Source organism: Crocuta crocuta, unplaced genomic scaffold (genome assembly GCF_008692635.1).
Source record: "Crocuta crocuta isolate KB4526 unplaced genomic scaffold, BGI_CrCroc_1.0 scaffold32, whole genome shotgun sequence".
Taxonomy (NCBI): Eukaryota; Metazoa; Chordata; class Mammalia; order Carnivora; family Hyaenidae; genus Crocuta; species Crocuta crocuta.
This window is the reverse complement of record NW_027529424.1, coordinates 4,106,958-4,129,740: the sequence shown is the minus strand read 5'-3', so window position 1 is coordinate 4,129,740 and position 22,783 is coordinate 4,106,958. Positions and strand designations below refer to the sequence as shown.

The 22,783-nt window shown below is 40.9% G+C and overlaps 1 protein-coding gene across 2 annotated transcripts in view; it reads right to left on the bottom strand.

The window, feature by feature from the left end:
* USP6NL (USP6 N-terminal like) overlaps window positions 1-22,783 on the bottom strand; it is a 160,707-nt gene that overhangs the window by 49,104 nt on the left and 88,820 nt on the right. For both annotated transcript variants that reach the window (XM_077758522.1, XM_077758523.1), the window contains exons 4-5: window positions 17,807-17,846; window positions 6,201-6,281 (exon numbers count right to left, since the gene is read on the bottom strand). In XM_077758522.1, the coding sequence (XP_077614648.1) occupies window positions 6,201-6,281; window positions 17,807-17,846 (121 nt within the window). The remainder of the gene's footprint in view (window positions 1-6,200; window positions 6,282-17,806; window positions 17,847-22,783) is intronic.

Sequence of the window (22,783 nt, the reverse complement as noted above, 5' to 3'; positions counted from 1 at the left end):
CAGTAAATCTAAAATTAAAAAAAAATAAAGACAGTTTTACTGTTTCCTTTCAAGACAATGGCTTTTTTTCTCTCTTACTGTACTGGTCAGACTCTCCAGCATAATGCTAAATGGCAAGGGATGAGAGTAAATATCATGTCTTGTTACTGAGCTTGCAGAGAAAATTTACTCTTTCACCAGGACAGTGATGGCCACGATAGTTTTGTAGATGCCCTGGACTGTGTCAAAGTAGTTTCCTTCCATTGTGACTTAACTGAGAGTTTTTATCAGCAATGGATGTTTGATTTGTTAAATGCTTTTTCTACACTGATTCAGATGTGTTTTTCTTTTTTTAGTTTTTTAATATGTTGAATTACTTTAACTGATGTTCAGATGCTAAACTAACTTTGGATTCCTCAAATAAACCCCACTTGGTCATGATTTGACATGCTAAAAAAAAAAAAAAATCAAATGATGATTATATTAAGAAGAAATAAGAGAAAAACATCAGGTAGAAAGAAAAAACTAATGATCCCAGTGCTACTCCACAATTAAAATGAAAAATGAGGCATAGCTTTAACTGAGTATCTACTATGTGCAGGAAACTATTTTAAACTATTTATAGATGTTTCTCTCATTTAATCCTATCAACAACTCTGTAAGATGTTATCCCAATTTTATAGATGGTGATAGTGAATCACAAAGAAGTTAAATAATATGCCCAAGTTACACATAAGATGTCACCATCTTTTAGCAAAAGATAGTAATTTTACATTTTATAAAAAACAAAGACCATCTTTCCAAGACCACAATGCACATAACTAGTAGTCACTGTTCCGCTCAAATGAACTTACTAAAATACATGGATCAGAAAATATTAAGAAATTCCAGAGCAGAAACCATAAAAATAACAATGAGACTGTACTTAAAAGGGAAGCGTAACATACAGAGTTCTCACCTCACCAAGCTGTACAACTGACACCAACGTAACACTGTGTCAACTATACTTCAATTAAAAAACTTAAAAGGAATATAAGAATGGATGTATCTGAAATCCAAACTTTAGGATGTAATGAAATAAAGCATATAAACAAAGTCACATATATCAGGAAAAATTAAATTCTGAGGTCCTAAAATAAACTATGCTTATGGCTTTTCAAAAACTCGCACTGTTCTATTACAGACTGGCATTATGGTAACATAGTTTTCATCACAAATTTTCAACTATCATAGAAATTTTGGAAATTCTGTAAAACAAAGTAGGTATTATATCAAGTACAACAGTTACTAATAGGATTTGCATACTCTCCATAACACTAGTCCAGTTTCCATTTGTTGAGACTCTATTAATTGACAGAGAAATATCTTGTATTTTCTCTAACAGTCCGTAAAGAAGGCAAAGCGAGTGCGACTCCCCTTCAAATGCTGGCAGACCAGGGCCCAGACAAGAGGCTTGCCAAAGTCAAAGAATTTCATCTTCTTACTCCTACTTAAGGCTACTTTCGCCAAATCACACTGCCTTTTAAGAGATCACAGCTTGAAATTAAGTAGTAGACTGCAGCAGAAGGTGATAGCTGTGTATTCCAATTCATAAATGAATATCACTCATTTATTCTAAAAAGAAACTTTGTAATGACTACCTGCTTTGTGGCCAACACTCACTAGGAACTATGGCTACGAATGAAAAAGTTCTGCAGAACTCAATGTGTAGCAGTGAAAATAAATAGGTAAGCAGAAAATTGTAGCATCAACGTGTAATCCTTTATCATAAAATAAAGTCACATCTACTACTGGCTACCGAGCTGTCACACGCTGATGGGTAAGTCGTGACAGAGACGGACTCAGAGGGGGCCAGGGTGGAACAGAATGGTGGGCACTACACTGTCTAGACAGGCAGGGGTGGCTAGTCCTCATATCAAAGGGAAAACTAGAAAAGGCTGAGGAAACAGGTGTCGGGTGAGGGCAGTGAACCTCCCGCGGTCACCTCCTACTGGCCCAACAAGAGCGGCTCTCCTCCTGAGACTGCGTCAGAGATACTGTGACGAGGGAGGGAAGTGAACGTCACGTGGCAGAGCAAGGGAAGATCACTACTGAAGGAGATGCAGGGATGGGCCAGGAAGGGGAAAGGTGGGTGCAGATGACGGGGAGGAAAATAATGAATTGAATCACTATAACGATTTAAATAATAAAAGTTATGCTAACATTTTCCAATTATTTATTAGGAGCCAGCATATGTGTTTCTATATCAATTTATTTCATGCAATATTATCATGTTCTTAAAGAGGGAGGAACTATTATTATCATCCCCAGTTTATGGATGAGAAAATTAAGGTGCAGAAAAGTAAAGTAACTAACCCAAAGTCATAAAACTAATAAAATACAGAAGAACTGAAATTTAGTTCGACTTCAGAGACCACATTTTAACAACCTTGATATAAAATGTCTATATGTTAGATTTAAACAGCATGTTAATATTCCAATTTGAAAAGTACTACCTTTGAAATTCTGTTAGAAATTTATTCTATGGTTATGATACATCAAATCTTAAAGAAAAAATAAACTAAGGTTCCCTGAAATCTACCTTTGATTCCAGTATCTTGTTCCCTCGCCAAAAGAATCAAGTAGTCTATTTTAGTCACACAAATACTTTTAAAAATCATCAACTGAAAAACAATCCATTCACTGACTTAATATTTTCAATACTTCTTTCTAACCTTAGTGGTGTGAAAACAGTGATGAAATGTGCCGTCCACATCATCACGGTGGCCAGTGAGTCAGCTTTTCAGCCCACCAAATACGGCTCTCTCCGGGGACGTGCAAAACCCCAAGTGTGCACCATGAAACCCAAGTTCACTGCTGCCTCTTTACTGCCTCTTTTCAGGTTTCCTGCTCCGTTAGCTCCTTCACCTCTGCATCCAGAGAGGCAGGAGTCCCACAAGTCCAGATATAAAAAAGTTGTTTCTTTGTTTTTTAATTTATTCATTTACTTTGAGAGAGAATTCGAAACAGGCTCTACCCTGTCAGTGCAGCGTGAACTGTGACACCATGACCTGAGCCAGAACCAGGAGTCAAATGCCTACATGACTGAGCCACCCAGGGACCCCTGGATCTACAAAAGCTTTAAACCATACACGAGGCCCTTCTGCCTCCTGTAACTCTCTTCTACTTCCTCTGGCCTTTCACTGACAAATACCAAAAGGGAAAGCCAACATAAAAGATGGTACAATAAATGTTTTTTTTTTAATTTTTTTAATGTTTTATTTATTTCTTTTTTTTTTTTTTAATTTTTTTTTAAGGTTTTTTTAATTTATTTCTAGAGAGAGAGAGAGCGTGAGCAGGGGAGGGTCAGAGAGAGAGGGAGTCACAGACTGAAACAGGCTCCAGGCTCTGAGCTGGCAGTCAGCACAGAGCCCGACGCGGGGCTCGAACCCACGAGCCGTGAGATCATGACCTAAGCGAAAGTCGGACGCTTAACCGACTAAGCCACCCAGGTGCCCCTAATGTTTTATTTATTTCTGAGATAGAGAGAGAGAGAGAGAGAGCGAGCGTCAACAGGGGAGGGTCAGAGAGAGAAGGAGACACAGAATCCGAAGCAGGTTCCAGGCTCTGAGCTAGCTGTCAGCACAGAGCCCGACGTGGGACTTGAACTCACGAACCGTGAGATCTTGACCTGAGCCGAAGTCAGACGTTTAACCGACTGAGCCACCCGGGCGCCCCAAGATGGTACAATAAATCAACTCTTGAGTCAGACGTGGGATCTCCTGATTGCGACTAACAAGCTGTGTGACCGTGAGAAATTTATTTACAAACTTTGTGCCTCCATTTTCCCATTGTAAAATAAAATGCTAATACAACGTCCATTCAGTTATTTGACTTAAAAAAAAAAAAACCCAAAACCAAGTGTATCTGTCATAGGTACTTATCTGTGACACAACTGAGACACAATTACCTCACAACCAATTAATTGTAACAGAGGTAAACTGTGGGGCGCCTGGGGGGCCCAGTCGGTTGAGTGTCTCACTCTTGATATGGCCTCAGTTCTGATCTCACAGTTGTGGGATTGAGCCCTGCATCAGGATCCACACTCAGCTTGGAATTCATTCTCTCTCTCTCCCTCCCTCCCCCACCCCCTCTCCCTCTCTCCCAGCCTCCTTCCCTCCCCTGCTCACACTCACCTGCTCTCACAAAATAAATAAACTTAAAAAAAAACCAGATTAACTGCATTTAGCAGACTTTCTAAAACCCAATACGACTCAACCCTGGCAGAGTGAAAACAGAGACAGTGTTCACAGAACACACAGGCACCGCAAACAACAATGGAAATTCTTTCATTAAAGCTTGGATTCTAACAACTCCAATATTCTCTATCATAGCTATATCTTTATTTCAAGATACTTTTAGAAAATTCTTTGCATTACCATTATGTAAGTAAGGAACCTGTGGAGAGAAAACGTATACCTCCTCTTGGAAGAGAAGAAAATTATGTGCTACTTTTTTTGCAGTACAAAATTTAAATTTAGTACAAATTCAGTACAAATTTAAAACAAGATAAGAACTGAAAGCAGCAATTCTTTTAGAAGGTACATTCTGTTTCACATCAAATTGGACCATATATATCATCAAATAATTCTCGCATTATACTTGTGGGAAAGGGCTTTAAAATTACACATCAAAGAAACAGTTCTGTTAAAATCTCTCTTACTGGAAACTACATTAGCCAGAGTTGCTGTCAGAATAATAGCCGTCAGAATAATAGACTAGTAGAATTGCTCACTTTTACACAGGCTTACATACTTTCACAGATATATGTATACTAGAGAAGAACGTTAAGCTGTATAATTCTACAAATATCTTATGGATGGGAGATGAAAGGTAGGTGCTGTGCATCGACATTTGCCCTGTAATCCCCACTTGAGCAATCTTTCCACAAGGACATGAGGTAAAGTAGGTGCCAACTTTAGGCCAATCTGGGTGACAACATGACAATGAACAAGGACACAGATGTTATACCTCACATTCTACTCTACAATGATTCCTCTCAGAAAATGCCTTAATGCTAATGTACACAGTTAATAAAATTGACAACCCCAAAATGACCTGATGAAAATAAAATAATAAAAGAGTCTAAAAGACTTTAAATAAGGGGATTTAGGATGCTCAAGAAGAAAAGGGACATTAGTCCTGTGAGATGCCCTATGACAAAAAGATTTCCACGGTCTAAAAAGTTTCACTTGGGGCACCTGGGTGGCTCAATGGGTTAAGCGTCCAACTTCAGGTCATGATCCCACAGTTCATGCATTTGAGCCCCACATCGGGCTCTGTGCTGACAGCTCGGAGCCTAGAGCCTGGTTCAGATTCTGTGTCTCCCTCTCTCTTTGCCCCTCTCCCACTGGCTCTCAGTCTCTGTCTCTCAAAATAAAAAAATAAATAAAAGACATAAAAAATAAACAAATAAATAAAAATAAAAAGTTTCAGTTAATTTAAGGTCCTCTGGAAGGTGTGGTCTCCCTACCACATGTTATAATATAGTAAAGACTCTAAGGAGTCCTATAATAAAGGACTTAACTTTGGTTCGTTCTGATATTCCCAACTTTATTTAACCAGAGAGCCTTTTTTTCATTTAGAACAGCTTCTACCACCATGAATTTCACAGCTTCCCAACATATAAATACTTGTGAGGAGACTGGGGGTGATAACAAATAGATGTGTATGTTGCTTTAATTGGTTTAAAACTTAGCACCAACTGCACGGGGCAAAAAGATTTGGGGGGTGCTAGAAGCTTCTGGAAACAAGACTGCTCCTGCTTCAGGAAAAGCTTTGAGAGGCCAACCTCATCCTGAGCAGTGTGACATGTGGGCATGCAGTGTGACAACTGGGACTATGGCAATGGTTTTGATCCCAAAGGGAGCCGACCTCAAGAGAAAGCGGACACTGCAGAAGGCAGAGAAGAGACGGGGAAGGAAACTAAGTCACGGGCAAGGCAACGGAGAGTCTGAAGCAAATCACTCTTGAAACCAACCTACGTCTACACTGCCCAGTACATCCTCGTAACTGGACATTCTGTTCCAACATAAAGACTCCTAATTCACTAAATTAAATTATACCAAAATTTTTAAAAAGAATATGAACATAATATTCCTAAAATTTAAGAAAAGCTTTTAATGGGAAACTCCACATTCAATTTGTATAGTATTCGATAGAAATAACATTATTTTAATTACCTTTTCAGTGTTCTTGTATTTTTCCCATCCTTTTAGCATTTTTAACCACTTAGTCGTTCTTTCAATTTCCAGTTGCTTTTGCTGAAATAAAATTGAAATTCATTGTTACTGTTTAAGGCTTTCATGCTTCCAAATTACGAAAAAAAAAAAAGTGCTGCTTAACAACAACAACAACTACTAAGAAAGTTAAGCTCTTAATTAGCAAACATACTATGTAACTTTAAAAAGTTAGAGAATTGATTATAGTTGTAGTAACAGTATTCCACAGCTAAAGCCAGGTAAAGAGAAAGGAACTGTTTAAATTTTCCAATGCTTTTAAACTAATTGCTGAAAATGCTATGTATTCTACAAAATCAAACCAAAAGGAACTTTTTATTAACTTTGCAATACATTTTATGCAGTAACAAAAAAAGACTTTCAGAATCTGATTCTCTTCTGTTACATTTTACTGAATTCTAGCATCTTAATGTTTTCAATGACCAAGAGGAAGTTCTCCTTACAGGAGAACTGGGTATTTATGTGTGTGGAGATTAATATGTAACTAGCAATATACTAGTAAAAAATTTATCCCAAATAAGTAAAAATTGCTGTCCCGAAGATCAAAGTTCAATGTCTGCTCAGGGCAACTATCGTGGACACAGACAGTGCTGTGACAGGTGTGACAACATAAGACCAGAAAAGGTGACAGCAAGGTCACAGTGGAAGGGACAGTCAAATCCACCTGCGGATGTTAAGAACACAAGCCCTTAACGAAGAACTGAAAGATGATCAGGATTTCATCAAGCACAATGTGGGATACACGGGCAGATGTAGTTCTGGGTAATTCAACACCGTGGGCGGGGGGGAGCGTAGTTCTAAAGAAGCACCAGGAGATGAGGCCGGAAATGCAAGCCGGGGTCTCAGGTGTCACCCAAGCTGGCATCTGGAGCCATCTGGAGTGCTTCCTCCTTCCTCCTTCCTTCTTCCTCCTTCCTTCTTCGGTCTCCAGGAAAGGGATGTTTTTTCCTAATTATTTGGGTCTGTGGTCCAACCTCTCATCAACTCCTAAGGTGGTAAAGTGACTCACCTAATTAGTAAATTTAGAAAAAGAACCAGGCACGCACAGCTCAACTGTCCCTTTGCTTTGGCAGCCTGACACAAATGTGGAAGGCACATTTATACTCCATCCTTTCAGACAGAGAAAAATACCCTCCCAGCCAAAAAGTCTGCGGGGACCCCTTTGTCTGTGGGACCAGGTGAGGAAGAGTCAGGGGCCCACTGCTGCCTCACACCTAACACGCACTCTCCCCTAACAACTCTGCACCCCACAAAGGCACACAGGTCTGCGGTCTCCCCAGTCCCCGGACACAGAACAGTGCCAGACACAGAGAAGGTCCCTAAGTATTTCATTCTCATGAAAAGAATCCAAAGTAATCCTTTCTTAGGAGTGAGCTGAGATTCTGCCATTTTGTTAATTCTCCTCAATTCCCACATTTTCTATTCTGGAGGCCTCTGTGAGTGTAATAAGTAGATGAAGCAAAAGCAAAGGAAACGAAAGACTATACGGGAAGGAAAACCGTTCTGAAGATATACTTTATGCTCCAAACGGTAAGCTTATGACAACCCTGTGAGGTAAGTTTAATTGTCCGTGTTTTACAAATAAGGGAACAGAGGTACAAGAGGGTTAAATAACTTTTAAATCCCCCTATCTAGTAAAGTCAAGTTTGAAGAGAGGTTCAAAGCCCGGTAGCCTGGCTTCAGGACCGGCACTCTCAGCCACCACAACTATGTCTCTTGCTTCCCACGTGTCCTCAGTTCAGGTAATTATAGTTTACATGAAAGCAATGGCTCTTTATCAATGGTCTTCAAGGCAGTCTCACCCAGGCAGATGGCATATGCCCACCATCAATATTTTTAGATTTAAAAGAAGCATAAAATCCCAAGGAAAATCCGGATTTTAGGAGAAGATTCTCAATTTCTAAAAACGAAAATATTTTTAGAGAACTTAAAATTTAAAGAATTTTATTTTTAAGGAATTTTTAAAACTCTAATTACTTCTTAACTCTTTCTAAAAATTGTGATGGGCTTTTCATAATAAAAGATGATCACTCGTGAGCAAAACATATTGTTATAATTCCCATTTTTCAAAAGACTAAGCATATTCTTTATTATATTATTAGTGATAAAATGTTGCAGATGGTTCCAGAAATATGTTTAATTTTAAAGCTCAGTGGGGCACTGAAATCTAATTAATGTTTCTGCCAAATGTGACTTTAGAGAAGGCCAAGCTGTGAAAAATTAAGATTGATCGAAGTTTAGTATTTTTTTGTTCTTCTGCACTTCCTCCCCTGACTTCTTCATACACAGCCCCTTTCTCCACCAACAAGAAAACGCCAAATAATTCAAGCCAACCCAAGAGTATAATAACATACACTTTGCCAAGAACAACCCTGCTGAGACTTAGCAGGTCTCTTGCTATGTTTCATTTTTATGACTATGAATTATCAATGAATCACTTTAAGAAGTATTCTTTTTTTTAAAGGCATACTTTGTATTCTCGTATTGATCATACACATAGGTTATTTTAAATGCTACGCACTGACATGGAAGGACAAAACACACACACACACAGTTTTAGAAACCATTAAGTATGCTTTTCTTTCCCCTACAGGGAAGGAAAAAAAGAAAAAGCCACAGCTTGGGCAGCTTGGGAAAAGCTCCTGTGCTGCAGGGTTTGAAAATCCTGTATTAGCAGTTCCATCAGATTTAAATGCTACCTCCGTGATGCCATCAGATGTTACCTCCATGGTATCAGCTACACCCGACTTGAATGCACTCATGAATCTACAACTAAACGTGCTACAACTAACTATTCCAGAACTTAGTCTGAAGAAGTAACTGAAGTCACAAGGGACGACTGTGAACCTGAATGCTCCAGAAAAACAGGCTAAGGGACACCATCTTGCTATGGACTCACTAACTAGAATGTAACAGCAAGTGAGAATCTCGACCTACGAGCTCAGCAGATAGTCAGTCTCAACCTATTCAAAGCTATTTCCCTGACCATGCTACTCCCCTCCTCTTCTCCAACATGACTTCACAGCACCACTACCTGCTAAGTCTAGCAAACTAAAACCATTCCCTTCCTTCCCGCTCCCCAAACCACACTCTGCTGGTCCCACCTGCGTCTCCTGCTACCATCACGTTCCCTGTCCTGCTTCAGCAATCCTAACTCCTACATGGAGACACTAACTCCTTACTGGTAGCTCAGGCGCTCTTCAATCCCGCCGCTACTGCTACCACAACTTTTTAAATGCATCACAGTTTAAAAAATCCCTCAATGGCTACTCACTATCTACAAATAAAGTTCAAGCTTCTACATGGACGGCTCTTTACAATAGGGCCCCGTTCACCTCCCAGTTTCACTCCCTGCTACTTGTATGATCTGGCCGCTCTGAGCTATTTGTCATTCCCAGCACACAAGGTATTTTCATGACTCTTTAATCAAAGTTTGCTCTTTGTCTGCCTGTGATGCTCTTCCCCACCATCATTGGTAAAATATATCCTCTCTGTTAAATGTCAAAGGTCTGGAATCTTTACCAAACACCTTCACAGCCCAAGGACAACTGTCTCCTCAGCATTCCGCGGCATGGACTAAGGGCCCAGTGGGCCCGGAGTCAAACTGGAATTCTGCCCCTTCCTATTGGTTCCATTTGGGGCAAGTTTCTTAATCTCTCTGTATCTGTCTTCTCTACAAAATAAGAACTCTTAGGATTATTATTACAACACCTCACAGGTGTGTTTTAGTTGCCCTAAATGCCCAATCATATTATTACTATTACCGTATAAATTCCTTGACACACAGGAACCATATCATATATTCTTGTTTTAATTTCATCACCTAAAACAATGGCTGTTATACTTACAAAGTTAAATATTTTTAAATTAAACATAATTTATGTAAGAAAAGATGAGTAAACAGCAGTGTGAAATGAATAATAGCATTCTACCAGAGGTAGAGGGGTAGGAAGGAGAAAAATATGAATGGATGAACAAAGATAGTAAATACTTTTGACAGTAATTCAATCACTGTAATATAGAAACAGCCAGAAATAAATTTTTTTTTAAGTTTTATTTATTTTTGAGAGAGAAATAGAGACAGTGTGAAAAGGGGAGGGTCAGAGAGAGAAGGAGACACAGAATCCGAAACAGGCTCCAAGCGCTGAACTAGCTGTCAGCACAGAGCCCGATGTGGGGCTCGAACCCACATACCGTGAGATCATGACCTGAGCCGAAGTCGGACGCTTAACCGACTGAGCCACCCAGGCGCCCCAGCCAGAAATAAATTCTGACAGTATCTCTCACATAGCATCATGGTGAAAATGGTATCGTTCCATCAGGTTGGCAACACCTTTCAAAGAACTGCCAAAAGGCAGAATTACTGATATTACAAGTCTATACAATTTGGTACCAGAAGCTCTGTTGACTTCATACACAGACATCTGACTTCTCCCAACTTTTATTCTGAAATATTTTAAATCCACAAAAAGTTAGAACAGCGCACCATGTACTTACACAGTTCACCCTTAAACAACGTGGGTCTGAACTGTGCGCATCCACTTATATGTGGGTTTTTTCTGATACAGCATAGTACCGTAAATGTATTTTCTCTTCCTTACAATTTTATGAATGTCATTTTCTTTTCTCTAGCTTACTTCATTGTAAGAATACAGTATCTAGGGCCGCCTGGGTGGCTCAGTCGGTTCAACGTCCGACTTTGGCTCAGGTCATGATCTCATGGTTCGTGGGTTCGAGCCCCGTGTCGGGCTCTGTGCTGACAGCCAGCTCAGAGCCTGGAGCCTGTTTCAGATTCTGTATCTCCCTCTCTCTCTGACCCTCCCCTGTTCATGCTGTCTCTCTCTCTCTCTCTCTCTCTCTCTCCCTCTCTCATAAATAAAACATTTTAAAAAAATTTTTAAGAATACAGTATCTAACACATATGGCATTTAAAATATATGTTAATTGACTGTTCACATTATCTATAAGGCTTCCAGTCAATAGCAGGCTAGTAGTAATTAAGATTAGCGGGAGTCAAAAGTCCTGTGTGGATTTTGGATGGCACAAGGGGTCACACCCCTGCCGCCACTGTACAGTCAATGTCAACTGTAACCAGTGTGGTAGGCTTGGAGGGAGTGTGGACACCCTGTTCTTCACAATTCTATCCAGTGGTCTTACCACCCTCGATAACCCGTCTGAACAGATTCTGATTCTGGTGGCTCTACAATGATGTGGTGGGCTTTTTCTAGGACTCCTTCTATATTATTAATTGCACTTTTCTGTTTAAAAATTTTTCCCTTGTAGCCCCTCCTCCCTTTGAAATTGCACTATGGTATAAAGAACTATTTTTTTCAAACGTTTATATATTTGTTTTGAGAGAGAGAACAAGAGCAAGAGTACAGAGGAGGGGCAGACAGAGAGAGAGAGAGAGAGAGAGAGAGAGAGAGAGAATCCAAAGCAGGATCTGCACTGTCAGTATAGAATCTGATGTGGGGCTCAAATTCACAAATTGTGCGATCATGACCTGAGCCGAAATCAGGAGTTGGAGGTTTAACCAACTGAGCCACCCAGGAGCTCCAAATATTTTATTCTATGTGTTACAATCCACTAACCTCATTTTTCTTTTGAAGCTCAAACTGTCCCAAATTTGGCAGGACAGCTTTTGCCGGGTTGGAGATTTGCCCCTTCACGTGGATCCTTTAGATATGCCCAGCTGGCACAAGATAATCAGGTTCACTTTATACTTTTTGTACCCCAAACCTAGATCAGCCACTTCTTTAAGAAACAGTGGTTCTTTTTAATGGGGACTGGTTTTCAAAAGCTAAAATCCGGGTCCTAGATGAGCTCATCATTGCAAATTGTTAAAATCATAGAGGAGACCTTTGTATAAGGAAATTCTATTCCCCTGAGAACGTCAAAACAACATCTATCCGAAGGAAAAGAGAGAGGTCTTTAACTCTACTCCATTACCTCCACTGACTATGAAAACCATCCACTGTTGAGCACTTTTCTTCCCATGAGCTGTCTTCAGAAAAGGACTAAACTTCCACTTGAAGTTTGCAATCTGATGCCCCAAGGTGAGGTCCCCTTTGAGCCAGGACTGGTCCCCCTACTCGGGCAAGGAAAGGTGTAGGGAGGGATTAAAACGGGGACCAATGTCTTCTTTGCTGCTTCTCAATTTCCAGGAATCTCAGACTATACTTTTAACCCTACGCAGAACCAACTGAATGGTAAGTACTGGATGTGGTACTCCATGTGGTATTAACTTATCTCCTGTCCAGTCCAAGGCTCTTCCCACTATGAACATGATTAATAATCCCCACAGTAACAGCCCTACATATACACAATGCATGGATACATATTAAATGGACTTCTCTCCTAGAATAAGAAATCTTGGAACTCTACTGAAGTCCAAATCTTCAGATGCTTTTTTGCCTCTCCTATCTGAGTATTAGGATGGGTGATTGAGGATAGGTGACTGGAGTCCCACACACCCAGACCTCACCAGCAGAGGTCAGGAGAGGACAAGATGTGCAAGGAGGAAAGAGCCCTGTTTAGATAGAAATAACGACCCTGGAAAGTCTATTGGTCAGGTATTTTGAATAAGATTTCACACCACATAAAATTAAGATACAGTTTTTAATGATATGAATAGATTCCAATATTCCATAAGCTATGCAAAATATTGCATTACATAAAGAAATAGCTGAATTCATGAAAATTCATAGATTTACATATCCTTTCCTCCTTATTAAAAACATCAATAAGCTCGAAGAAACAATATAATCCATTATTAACATTGCTCTCTGTCGAGTAAATATAATAAGTGTGATTGTTTATTTGTTTAAATGTCTGTTTGGGGGAATCCAAAGCACTCTGCAAATATCAACACTAATCCTCTTAAGAGAGACTGCCTACTACTACCCCTATTTTAAACAGAGAATTGTCTTATGTAAAATAATACTCGGGCAAAGCTGGAACTAAAACCACACTTACATGACTGTGCATTAGGGTACGAGTCTTCGCAAATGGCAGTAAGTGCGTGCTTCGAGTGTATGCTTTGTAAAAGATTGATAAACACGTGCAGAATTCAGCACGGTACTATTTCCATTCATGTTATTCAACAGAGCCGTATGTCCACAATTTTTTATTAATTTCCTGGAAATTGCAGGGCTTGGCCGTTAGGACTAGGCAGTCACTGAAGAGTATCTGAACGGAACTTAAACCAGAAAAAATGAGGGGAATTCTGATAAACTAAAAGGAGTACAGTCCTAGACTGCTTGTTTACGTACGTCTAAAGTTCTCATTCCACTATCAAGAAACCAAATGTATAAAAGGCAGGTCACGCAATACAAGTGCAGTTTTATACAAAACTTGCACAAAAGGCAGAAACGGAATCTCCACAACAGCCTCAGAATCCTGCCTCTCTCTCCACAAAAGACTGGCAGATGAACAGAAAATTATATCTGATGTTAAACTATTAAGGTATGCACAGATTTTTTTAGTGACTTCCTATTAAACACTTTAAAGTAAATAACCAATTAATTCTAAGTCTGACTGCGTTGGGTAGGTCTTTTATTGCACAGGCAAGACTGAAAAAATAAAAATGTAAAAACAACCACCCTCAAGCATGCATCCTCCACTCGTCTCTGTCTTATAGGTTTTTTTCCTTCGCTGCCACCTTCCTTGAATCATCTATAGTACCAGTTCCCAGACTTGTGGACTTTCTGTACCAAAAACTTATAAAAAAGAAAAAGAGAGACGGGGGCACTGAAGGCAGAAGTCTATACCAGGTTGCCAGATTTTATTTTGCCAATTATGGATATCTTTCATTAAAAGATACCTTCCAATTCTTCTCTTACTAATTTCTCAAATAAAGGCCACTATAACATTCAGAAGTGTTGAAGTCACCATATTTATTGTTATAAAGCAGCCATTACATTGATTTGATGATCCATTTAGCCACCACTGACTCAGCATAGACTATATGCAATGTGCTGTGCTTTGGGGATACAGGAGTGAAGAAAGTAGATATACCCCCCCGCCCAAGATTACCTCCTAGTGAGCGAACAGACAAAACAAAGAAGCGAGTAACATATTTATAGACTGTGAAAGTGTTAAGTGTTAAAGAGAAAGGCGGGGAGAGGGAGTTTGCAATTTTAGAGATCATGGCCAGGGAGGGTCTTATTCTGAAGGTGAATGTGACATCTGAGTAAACAGCAGAGGAAATGGAATGTGTCTTATAACTATGAGGGTAAAGGGGGAAGCACCTCGGGAGAAGAGGCAGACAAAGAAGGAATATGGTGGGCACGCTCTGGAACCACTAAGGAGGCCGGTGAGAAAGGAAGAGAAGGCACTAAAGATGAACAAGAGACTTAACAGAAACCAGGTCATTAAGGACATTGAAGGTCATTCTAAGGACTTACCCTTTTACTGTGGATACAACTGAAAGCCATTACAATGTTCCAATCAGAGTGTCACGATCTTTCGTGACGGGCTCAATCTATCTCTTTTAGTGAACAGAAGGATCGTGGGGAGAGAGGGGGACAGCAGCAGAAGCAGGAAGATAGAAAGCTCCAGAAGAGATGTTAACAGTGGACACGGTGGCAAAAGTGGTAATGGTAAGTCATCAGGCTCTGTATCTATTTTAAAGGCAGAGCTCATAGAATTGCTAACAGATGAAATGTGGGATATGAACAAAAGAAAGTCAAAGATAACTTACAAGTTTTAGGCTGAACAACTCGAAGAGCAGAGCTCCCATTTACTAACATGGGGAAGTCTGTTGGCAGAGTACATTTAAAGAGAGTAACAGAAATTCCAGTTGGGACATCCATTAGACATCTAAGTGTAGACACTTAAATGTGTGTACCAGGGTACACAGCTCTAGGATCTGGGGAGCCAAGTCATCAACACACAGTTGGCATTAGAGCCAAAGACTAGATGAGATGACCAAGTTAAAAATACAGATAGGAAAGAAGTTCAAGGCCTGGGCCCAGGACACCTCAAAGTACAGAGATCAAGGAGATGAGAAGGTACAAGCAGAGGAAACAGGGCGAGCAGCCAGTGAGGAAAGAACGCGCGGAACGCAGGAGGGTCTGAGGGCCAGGAGGAGAGAACATGTCGGAATGGGACCGCAGCCTGCCGCTTCACACACCCTGACAGATCAGGGCCAGCCTGCGGACGGACTGCTGTATCACAGCATGCAGGGAGTCAGAGAACCTAACATGGGCCAGGAGGAGGTGGGGATAAGGGCGGAGAGCTACAAACCTAACCTGACTGGAATGGATGCAAGAAGGAAATGCAGGAAAGAAATGGTGAAGAAAAAGACAAGACACCTCTGTCAAGAAGCATTGCTCGAAGAGCAAAAGAGAATCGGGGCAGCTCCGAGGAGGGAACGGGGCAAAGGAAGATTCATGGTCTTGCAGTGGCTGTTTTCTGAGAGAGATAAAACACTTCACATTGCTGGGAACCATCCAGCAGAAAGAGAAAGAATTCAGGAGCGAGAGAGGGAAGAAGAGCCCGAGTGATGTCCCTGAACAAGCAACAGTGACTAGACCCCACTGGCACAGATGAGGACAGGTGGGTAGGGGTGGCCGTGGAAGTCTGTGGAAGTTCTCCTCTGACTGCTTCTATTTTCTAATAAGAAATGAACTGAGAGCAGAGGAGGTACTGGAAATCTGAGCAGGAAAGAATGTTCCAGTAGCTAAAATGGAGCGAAAATTCACTAAGAACAGCGTGATCTCTAGGCAGCATGAATGTTCGGCTGAAGTTTAGCAACATGAATGTTCGGCTGACTTTAAAGTGAAACCAGCTGGCATAAGCTGTGAGTCTTTCCCCAGTTACACTGAGCCAGGCAGGAGCAGACACTGCAGAGGCAGAAAGCTGGCCTCAACGAGGCTGGACTTCAGTCCAGAGGAAGCAAGAGAGGCGAGGTGGGGAAAGGCGTGCGCGAGTGACTGTACTGACTAGAGCAGGGTTTCAGCTGGGAGGAGAGGGGAATGAAGACATGGGTGTAGGGAGGGATAATATCACAGGGGTTCTAGGAGTGAGGTCCAAGGTCAGTGAAGTCAGAACCTAGACAAGAGAGTGGTTCCCCTTTCAAAGTGGACTGGAGGAAGCCACCAATAATCTCCCATCTATTGTCTCCCTGACCTTCGTCTAGTCATTGGACGCACAGTGAGTGTCTCAAAGCAGAAACTATATCTTATTTGACCGTAGTATTCTAGGCAGTACCTAGCCCAGTGCTTGATACACAGTTACAACTCAATTATGTATCTGCTGTAGGAAAGAAACTCATTTACCAAAACATCAAGGTTATGATACTGGGAGAGAATGAGGCAGGCACAAGAGAATTCAACTGTAGGAAGTAGCTAAAAACGATGTTTATAAACATATATATATATATATATATATCTCAATGGCAATTTCTTCAACATCTTAAAGGTATGCTTCGTTTTTTGTACTTTCAGAAATTTTTGACTTTAGTAAGATTTTTTAAAGTATTTTTCAAATTCTCATTCCCATGTTTCACCTCCATTATCTGAAACTCAGCCTCCTTCCTCCATCAAACAAACGAACTGAAGATAATCCCAATAAATAGCCTGCCTTTCACTCTGCAATTCACTTTTTGGTACAGAAAAAAACAGAGAAGGGGAGGGAGACTCTGATGAACCTCAAAACACTCAATCTTGGGGCACCTGGGGGGCTCAGTCAGTTAAGCGTCCAACTTCAGCTTAGGTCATAATCGCAAGATTCCTAAGTTCAAGCCCCATGTCGGGCTCTGTACTGACAGCTCAGAGCCTAGAGCCTGCTTTGGATTCTGTGTCTCCGTCCCTCTCTGCCCCTCCTCTGCTCGTACTCTGTCTCTCTCTCTCAAAAATAAACATTAAAAATTTTTTAAAAACACTCAACCTCTAGTTCTGACACACACACGCCTATGGGACCAGCTCCCTGGTCAAGTATAATGAAGGAAGGCGCAAACACTAAGCTTAAAAAAGTGACACGTTTACTACACATAAGATTTCTCTAAGTCCTTAAAAGCTAAAAGACTTACTTGAATAAAGCAAAGTGGTGTTGTTATTTGTAGGAAATTTGAGTACCGCCCCATGGAACAGTCTGTAACAGGAAACTGTGGGTCTAGAAGAGTGCTTTATTGGCCGCAGAGTGCCTGCGAATCGCGTCAGAAGCCTTCCACCAATGACCCACTGGAGCCCCTGCCAGGAGAGTCTGCCCTAAGAGACGGAGGCGGGCCCCGGAACAGTGCTCTGCAAGGGCTCTGCACTCCAAGCATGAAGGAGAACCAGACTGGGCCCTAGACTGCCTAGAATACAAGTCTCTGGTGACCGCTACCTTTCTTTTTTTCACAATCTATTAGAAGTTCCAAAACCTCCTAAAACTGTTTTACCGTTAATTGCTTCCTCACTGTGGAATACTTTGGGTCAAATTCGAACAATGCCTGTACCGTTTACATCTAACCCGGCACTCAAAATCGCAGAGGTGGTGGATTTTATCCCTCTGATAAACACAACTTGCTAAAGGCGACACATAAATAAATGTGGAGCTGGACTCACCCGTTCCATAGCCGCATTGTGATACGGGAGCTCCTCTTCGCTGCAAAGGAAGAAGAGTCTATGTGAAATCAAGGATATCACAGGAACTTTTTATTATTTTCTTTTTAAGTTTATTTGAGAAAGAGAGTGTGTGTGCATGGGTGAGCAGGGACAGGGGAGGGAGAGAGAGAGAGACAGAGAGACAGAGACAGACAGACAGGGAGGGAGGGAGAGAGAGAGAGAATGAATCCCAATCAGGCTCCGTACTGTTAGCACAGAGCCTAATGCAGTGCTTGAACCCATGAATGTGGTATCATGACCTGAGCTGAAATCAAGTCAGACACTTACCCGACTGAGCCACCCAGGAACCCCCACAGTGAACTTTTTAAAAATTATATACCTATAGGGACCTATGACATACAACCATTTATCTGTCATCATAAGAATGGATCAAGGTACATAAGCTTCTATTCTACCAAATTCAGTACAAAACAATCAGCTATTCTGTAACTACAAGGTCCCCTATCTTTAAATCTCTAGACATACACTGCCCAGGACAGTCATCTGTAGCCACATGTGGCTGCTGAATCTTAAATCTTAAATTCAAATTAAATAAAAGTAACAGTTGAGTTCCTCGGTCTCAGTAGCCACACTGCAAGTGTGAGCCGGCCGTGTGGATAGAGGCTACTGTTGTGAGCAGTGTGTACAGGAAGAATGGACCTAACCCTGCCAAACAGCCCTACTGGACAACACTCCCGCAGCCCAGGAGGCCAGGAACCTTCTTCCGTGAAGGTAACCATTCCGTGAAGGTAACCATTGAAACCACTGAATATATTGGGCTTTGCAGACCATACTGCCTTTTTCATGACTATTAAACTCTGAGGTTGTACTGTGCAAGCACAAGCAATGTGAAGATGGCATGCAGTTTTATTCCCACAAAATGTTTACAGGAGCAGGTAGTGAGCTGAAGGTGGCCCACAGGCCATCATTTGCTAAGCCCTACTCTACACCACCTCCTCAACTCTTGGGCTCAAACCACAGCCTCTAACAAATGATCGCTTAAAAACAAATGTATAAGGAAACAAAACTATCTCCAATAGATTCATGAATTAAAAGGAAAAATCTAGGGGTGCCTGGGCAGCTCAGCTGGTAAAGTGTCTGACTTCAGCTCAGGTCATGATCTCACAGTTTGTGGGTTCCAGCCCTGTGTCAGGTTCTATGCTGATGGCTCAGAGCCTGGAGTCTGCTTTGGATTCTGTATCTCCCTCTCTCTCTGCCCCTCCCCCACTCATGCTCTGTCTCTCTCTCAAAAATAAACATTAAAATTTTTTTAATAAAATGAAAAATCTAACTCTATGAATCAGGAAAGCTTCATTTGCCAAACCTTCAATAGGGATGAGTTTTAAATGTACAACAAAAGATCAAATTCATTTTTCTGATACTGTAATTCTATGATATCATCTCTAACCTAAAACATGCTAAGACTCTTGTATTAACTGCCAGAAACATAAAGACAATGCACTGTCTGTAACAAAGTTATGTGCTTTGAATTGCTACCTCAGTAGTACTGATATCTTGGCAATGATACACAGATTCCTGTCTTCACTTCTCTTGAACCACATAATCCCATTTTTAAGAGTGCAACACATTAGTATTCAAGAGTCTAGTATTTTCAAAGGCACTCTTGCTACTCTGAAGAGTCCTTAGGTGAACCACAAACCAATGTATAGCAATGGAACTGGCAAAAAGTGTAATAGCCAAAGGAGATGTTAGATAGTCCAAACTCCTCATTTCAGAGATAAGAAAATGAGCATTTTCACTCAGTCACAGTCCCTCAGCCTAATATAGAGATGCTCAACACTATCTTCCTAACCCTGTGGGTTCAAATGAAAATGAACAAGATCTTCAGATTGTGTAGAAGATGAAGGAGAGGCTGAGAAACCAATTTTCAAGAAAAAAAAAAAAACCTGAGGAATTAATATAAAAGCCTTTTTTTTTTTTTTAAATAAAAATGTAAAGTGTCCACTCACCCTTATGGAAGGTGACACCTTGGACTTTTTATACCTTTCACTGTGCTCACAGTCTGCATTTCCCTGCTTCCTACAGCCAGTGAGGTACGAAAGGCCCAGCACATGACTTCGGGTTTAAAAGCGCACCCATCCCTTCTTCGCTGGCTGGCAGAAGAGGGCTCATCAACACCGCAGGAACTTATCTCTTAAGTGCAGGGTCAGCAGGGACGTCCCGGGACAACAGGGACCCCCCGCACCCTTTGTGCACACCATGAATGGTGTTTCTGGAGGCAGGAGGCTGCCCTGGGCAACGGTGGCTTCTCGTGCAGCGGATCAGCGCAGATCCTGATGACTGTTTATTTGAACTTTCCTGACTGCAGACGGAGGGCCAGCTCCAGCTGCCTCCCACAGGACAAGCTGTTTGCAGGTGCTGGGACAACTCTCTGTGGGTCTTCGACTTTGTGAGACAAGCCTCACAAACTTTGCTGTGCCTGTTCTCAACACTGAAGCGGAACCAAGTTTTGCACTTGTCTGTGGAGCGGTGCTGACCGTCTATCGGCTCAGGCCACGTGGCCTGTGTTGGGCAAGTCCTACAGAACGTGCTGGTGAAGTTCAAGATGCGGCAGGACTGCTCTCAGCATCCCACTCCTTCTTCACATCAGACCCTACTACTGAAAACCCTGGGAGAGACAGATGCAGGAACGAATCTATATGTAACTGGAGGCGGCCGCAGGCAGACTCCACACAGACTTGGGCTTGAATTTCCCTTCACCTCAAAGTTTTCCATCATCTCCATCTGCCGTGTCTCAACCCACCAGGATCCGGGTGCCTGTGCAGCACCTCCAGCGTATCCCCAGATACTCCTACTAGCCAAGCCTTTTTTCATATGCATTTTTAAAATTTATTCTTTAAACTTTTTTGAGATATAACTGACTGTAACATTATATTAGTTTTAGGTGTACAACATAATGATTTTTTTAACTTAAAATTTTTTTTAACGTTTAGTTATTTTTGAGAGTGAGAGAAACAGACACAAGTGGGAGAGGGGCAGAGAGAGGAGGAGACACAGAATCTGAAGCCGGCTCCAGAGTCTGAGCTGTGAGCACAGAGCCCCGACGCGGGGCTCGAACTCACGCATAATGATCTGAATTATGTATATATACAAATTGATTACTATATTGAGTTAACATCCATTACCATACATAGTTATAAGTTTTTTGGCTTTTTTCCTTCTTATGAAAACTTTTAAGATCTATTCCCTTAGCAACTGTGAAATATGTAAGAGAGTATTATAACTATTGTCACCATTCTCTGCACTATGTTCCCAGGACTTACATACTTATAACTGAAAATTGGACTTTTGGTCACATTCACCCATTTTGCGTACCTCCCACAACCACCATCCCTGATCTGGCCTTTGGCAACCACCAACCTGTTTGTTTGTTTGTTTGTGTGTGTGTGTTTTAAAGTCCACATATAAATTATGACATATAGTATTTGTCTTTCTCTATCTGATTTATTTCACTTAGCATAATGTCCTCAAGGTCTATCCATGTCATCATAAATGGTAAAATTCCATTCTTTTTTGTGGCTGAATAAAATGTGTGTGTGTGTGTGTACGTACATTTTCTTTTCCATTCACCCATCAACCCATCAATGGACATTGGGTTGTTTCCATGTGTTGACTATTACAAATAATGTTGCAATGAACACAGGGGACAAAAATCCTTTTGAGATAGTGATTTTCCTTTGCATAAATAACGAGAAGTAGAACTGCTGGATCACATGTAGTTCTGTTTTTAATTTTTTGTGGAACCTCTGTCCTGTCTTCCACAATGGCTGCACCAACTTACACTCCTACAAGCAGTGCACAAGGCTCCCTTTATTTCCACATCCTTGCCAAAACATGTTATTTCTTGTCTTTTTGATACTAGCTATTCTAACTGCTGTGATCTCATTTCTCATTGTGATTTTGATTTGCATTTCCCTGGTGACTGGTGAGGGTAACCACCTTTTCATGTACCTGTTAGCCATTTGTATGTCTTCTTTGGGAAGACGTCTATTCAGGGACTTTGCCCATTACTTAATTGGACTGTTTTTTGCTACTGAGTGGTAGAAATTCTTTATATATTTTTGGATATTAACCGCTTACCAGATACCTAATTTGAAAATACCTTCTCCCATCTGGTAGGTTGCCTTTTTACATGCTGTACAAAAGCTTTTGGGTTTGATGTAGTCCCATTTGTTTATTTTTGCTTCTGTTGCCTCTGCTGTTGGTATCAGATCCACAAAATCACAGCCAAGACCAATGTCAAGGGGCTTTGTGCCTATATTTTCTTCTAGGAGTTTTATGGTTTCAGGTCTTACATTCAAGCCTTTAATCCACTCATTCTGTTGCATGTGGCTGCCCAGTTTTCCTTCTACCACTTACTGAAGACACTGGCCCTTCCCTATGGTAGTAAGTTAAGGGGGCATACATGCATAGGTTTCTTTCTGGACTCTCAAGTCTGTTCCAATGATCTATGTCTCTATTTTCATGCCTATACCATAATGTTTTGACTACTAGAGTTTTGTAATATAGTTTGAAATCATGAAGTGTGAGGCCTCCAGCTTTGTTCTTCTCAAGATTGCTTTAGTTACTTCAGTCTTCTGTGGCTCCACACATGTCTTAGGATTGTACGTGTACTATTTCTGTGAAACATGCCACTGGAACTTTGATAGGTAGTATACTGAATCTGTAGATAGCTTTGGTAAGTATGGATATTTTAACAAAATGAAATCTTCCAATCCATGAGTATGGAATTTCTTCCCCTTTCTTTGTGTCATCTTCCATTTCTTTCATCAATGTCTTATAGTTTTCAGAGTGTAAGTGTTTTCTCCTTGGTTAAACTGATTCCTAGATCTTTTATTTTTTTGATGCAGTTATAAACAGGATTATTTTCTTCTCTTTTTCATAGTTTTTACTAGTATATAAAAATACAACAGATTT